Raw genomic sequence first — 5040 nt, forward strand, 5'->3', positions numbered from 1 at the left:
TTCGTGATGTTCGTGGAAAGTATCAATAATGTTTGGACCATGAACTTGACAAATGCATTTTTGCGGAATATTTTGTTTTGTCTTTCCATTAGATTTAACGCTTCTCCTCGGATTCATTGAGTTTTAACCATCACCACCACCATAGCTGGCTTAACGGATCAGTTTATGTACAGAATGAGTTTTATCTAACCTTGTATATAACTTTAATTGGGGAACAATATGTTAGTCTTGTAATAAAGTTCGACCTGGCCAAAAGGGGTTCTTTTGGTTCCGAAGTGTGATAACTCTCCTTTTGAAACGATGTAAGGCCTGTCCAACGTCTCGCTCCCGGTCTGGTCCCCGACTCAATGTGCGCTGTGACGACTTGTGAAGTGTAAAGACAGAGCACAGCTTGTACGTCATGCTCCCCCCCTGTCATAATCGCCACTAGTCCCTGAACCACAACATTCCCCATTCTACCCAGTCCTAAATGATGCAAATCTGGATTGTCCACAGTTTGTGAATCTAACAACTCTCTTGGGCTCCTTTTATGTTTTTTTATATAAAAAATTAAAGCACTGATGATCGGGTAGAGCAACATACATTACAGTAGAACTGCCCTGAACAGATGCAAACAGTTTTGAGAAAGACCTGAAACGTCTCAAAAACGTTTAGTTCTACAATGGAAAATGCCATGTTGATATCCAAGAGAGCTACTGAATTAAAGCAGTGCAAATATGTAACACGTGGTGACGAAATTATAGGTGCATCTAATAAGAGTTCCACCAATAATATAATTTGAAAGACAACATATATTTTAACCATACATTACTTTGAAGAAGTAAACAGATATACAAAATAACTTGAGTAATAATGATATATATCATAATGTACCCATTTGTACACTATCCGTGATATTTGTTTGACATGTTGTATGAGAGTTGTAAGTCAGTACGCATGCCGTGCAAAGACACCAGTGAAAGAGCTTTTAAAAACGAGTTTATATTTAGATATGTGCAAACACTCCCTTCAATAGAGAAGGACTTTCTCAACTTTCTCTCTATATCGAGCATATTCTGTCAGCTCCTCCCTGTTACGTCTACTTTTCACAGCCTTTGAGGTTGAATCAAGCAGTCTTTCCACCTAGATTTCAAGGTGCTTCATACGACTCTTGTTCAGAAGTTGTTAATGTTGTATTGAAGCATCAGTAAAGTTTTGTATAAAATATGGTAGAAATGTAAAGGCATTTCAAACAATAATACACGCGTAACCATATGTTCCTGAGTTCTTCAGGTGAGCAACTGGCTTACCTTTGGATGTGTTTGATAACATCCAAACACTGATAACATTTATAACATCTTTGTAAAATTTAGGCGTAAAACATTTCGACAACAAGTAGGCATCCCCATGGGCATCAATTGTGCTCCCATCCTTGTGGATCTGTTTCTTTATGAATATGAATCAGAATGTCTGCTTGGGTTGGTAAAAACAAAACAAGGTCATTTAGCCAAGAAGTTTAACTTGAGCTTCAGGCATATAGGTGACTTGATATCGTTCAATGACCAACAAATAGCCAATTCCCTTCCACTGATTTACCCACCAGAACTTGAGATTAAGACCACCTCAACTGTTTCATAGTTAGATCTATGCATAAAGATTCAGACTGCCACAACGTTGTATGACAACAGTTATGATTTCAACTTCCCAATAGTCATTGGTTCCCTTTCATGTCGAGCAATATTCCAACAGCTCCAGCCTTTGCTGTTTACATTTCACAATTTTGGAGATACAATTGAACATGCTCTTTTACCAAGGTTTTAAAGAGCATCATACCACTCTTGCTCAGAAGTTGTTCGATCAAGGTTACACCATTCAGGGCATCACTTAAGTTTTATTGTAGACATTTGGAGGACATTTCATAATTTGATGCATCAGTGACAAACATTATGTCGGATGCAATTCCTTATTTTGACTTGTACCATACGTTATTTCAGGTGAACATTTGACTAGACTTTGATGATTGTACCATACGCTTATTTCGAAGGTGAACATGGGACAAGATACGACTTTACCTTTCGCCAACACCAACCGGTGGGGCAAGATACGCTTACCTTTCGCCAACACCAACCGGTGGGGCAAGATACGCTTACCTTTCGCCAACACCAACCGGTGGGGCAAGATACGCTTACCTTTCGCGAACACCTGGTGTCATAACTATTTCATAGTGATTCATAAACACATGCTCTGTCATCGTATCGCAAGGTGACAATCACTGGATTGTCTGGTCCAGACTCGATTTGGTTACAAACAACATCGTACAGCTGTAACACTGCTGAAACAAATATATGCTCATAACATAGTCACAATAGTACAATAGACTGCTTTTAGCAGATATTTCTTATGAATGTGGAAAGGGTTTTGTGCGGAGAAATGCTTTCCGATATGGGGCGGAGGGGTAGCCTAGTGGGTAAAGCGTTGGCTCGTCACGCCGAAGACCAGGGTTCGATTCCCCACATGGGTACAATGTGTTAAGCCCATTTTGGTGACTTGATATTGCTGGAAATTGCAAATTCTAAAATTTGACCGTCAGTTTCATATGAATATTGAATGAGTTTTGTCCTTTCATGCTTGGAGTGATCGCATTATTGATCTTATTGATCTACAGAAACCATTACACTGTTCCATCGTACACAAAACACTCATTACATATGTACTGCATAGCAATCAACTGATGCATTTACAATTGTAGCAACGAATGTTTGGAGATATTACCATAGATTACGTGCCGCAAATATATATAGACGGTACCACGCTCTTGTTACAGATTCTTGGTCAGAGAGAAACTGAACTTGTCACAAACGGTCGTGTTTTAACGCCTCCAGCATGTGGATCAATATCATTCTGGTTATTTTAGTGGTACCATACGCTGTGGGTCAGAACACATCGAGCAGATTAAAACATCAATTGTTTCGAGACACTCTGCTTCATGGATACCCAAAGGACATTCCGCCATTTTCCTCAGAAGATCCTTACTTGGTCACTGTGAACGTGTCCTTCTTACTGCTTTATATCCAGGGTCTCGACGTCGCTAGTCAAGTCCTCACTGTATTTGGAACACTGATTTTCGAATGGTATGACCCACTCCTTATTTGGAACAGTTCATCTCACGAGAATCCTACTTATCTGAAACTGGAGTCAAATGAAATATGGACGCCGCCATTCATGTTTTCCAACAATGCTGGCTCTCCACTAGACTCTAGCAATGCCTTGATATATGGCTTTGGAGATGGTTACGTTTCCATGACAATCACTGACTTGTTCCACACTCAATGCTTCGTCGATGTCACACGTTATCCTTTTGACAAGCAGCAGTGTAGCATCTTTCTCAATAGTTTGGTTGGTTACACTTTCAACACCACTAATGTTAAGTCCAATCCTTTCACCAGCATCTTGGGGAAGAGCGTCGAATGGAAGGTAGAGGATGTTTCTTTGCGTGTAGAACATCTGGCAAACGTTTATGGCGTTGAGGAGGTTGCCAGGATTATCTTTAGTCTGTCACGTGAGTACACGTTTCATCTTCTGACTGTGATCACACCCGTGTCTCTGTTGTCCGTGATGAACGCCTGTGCCTTCCTTCTGCCTGTAGAGTCGGGAGAGAAGATCTCCTTCCTCATCTCAATTCTCGTCACGTACGCTGTGTTCCTCAATTTTGTCATAGACGTGTTGCCCAAGTCTGGAGTTCCGTCCCGTCTCGCCATTTACCTGATCCTGGTGTTCTGCCAAAGCTGTGCCGTCATCTTGACTACACTTGGCCTCCTCAACCTGTATCAAGGAGCAGACGACAAGAAGCAGTCCAGCACTGAGGCGACGCCTGTCGAGATGAACCCTCGTGATGGACTTGATCTCGATATACTAAGTGCAAAGGTGTCTCCGATTGAAATTGAAACCAGTAAGGAAAAGGTCCCGAAGACTAGAGGGAAGAAATGGATCAAATCACTGGAGAGAAAACTATTCTTGGTTTTCCTGGCATTTGCCTTGTTGTCTTTCATTATTCTGTTTGTGTAATTCGTTTCGCGACATTTAATCGTATGAAACATTTGTGATCTGTTTTAAACCGTCTGTCACTTTTGTCAATAGTATTGTGGGTATCTTGCTATGTCGTACTAACCTTGAAGCTGACAGGTTGTGTATCAGTTTCAGTTTCTGAAATAAACACTCCTGTCACTTGATATTGATCAGCATGTTTCCGTTGTTCACGTATGAAGCATTGAAAGGTATATTATTTTGCCTGATATGTAAGACTGCATATTTATTCCTGTGAACCGCTTCATGGTTTTTCAAGAGCACAGTTTACGTATATCATATCCTACAGATTTTACATGGTGTGCATGTTAACACAGGAATGCAAGTGATAGATCTATAGAGGTTTGTGAACGTGTTTAAGCAGGTTTGTCTTTTGAATGTTACCTATCTTGCCCAATGTACCCCATGTATACGATCTATAGATCTCTGATATGTGAATACTAGCGTTTATTTAGTTGGCTCAGTAACTCTCGACGAGGAGTCTTTGGAGTCTGCTGTGTCTGGCAATTTGATAATATACGTTTTCCGTGTGTTTTTCTGTTGTTATACTGGGAATAGTAATTATGTGTTTCAAAATTTGTTGCAGGATTTCAGATGGTAGTATATTTCCCCCAGCAATGCGTTTTATGTGGTTTTACAAATGGACTCCGTTCGTCCTTTCATGTGTTTTTCTGTTGTTTATACTGGGAATAGTAATTATGTGTTAGAATCTGTTGCAGGATTTCAGATGGTAGTTTATTTTTTATTCCCTGCAAAGCATTTTACGGGGTCCGTCCTTTCGTCTGTCCATACAAGTGGTCGTTTGTGGATCTTGAAAACTTTACATTGTTTCTTCACTAAACTTGGCATATAGTATTTATGGTTGTTTACTGGATATATATGGCTGTCACGATCTGTGGAAAATGTACATATGTTTATCACCGAGTTTCGACAACGTTTGATTGATAACTTTCGGCAAGGCTGGATGTCTTAGACTAT

General features: G+C 40.2%; 1 protein-coding gene across 1 annotated transcript; it reads left to right on the plus strand.

The window, feature by feature from the left end:
* The first annotated feature begins 2793 nt into the window (after positions 1–2793).
* On the plus strand, positions 2794–4554 carry LOC124284388 (acetylcholine receptor subunit beta-type acr-2-like). Its single transcript, XM_046720476.1, has one exon. The coding sequence runs from the start codon at positions 2863–2865 to the stop codon at positions 4042–4044; it is 1182 nt and encodes a 393-aa protein (XP_046576432.1). The 5' UTR covers positions 2794–2862; the 3' UTR covers positions 4045–4554.
* The last annotated feature ends 486 nt before the right edge of the window (positions 4555–5040 follow it).

This window comes from Haliotis rubra, unplaced genomic scaffold (genome assembly GCF_003918875.1).
Source record: "Haliotis rubra isolate DU_JTF1 unplaced genomic scaffold, ASM391887v1 Scf336, whole genome shotgun sequence".
NCBI classification, from domain to species: Eukaryota; Metazoa; Mollusca; class Gastropoda; order Lepetellida; family Haliotidae; genus Haliotis; species Haliotis rubra.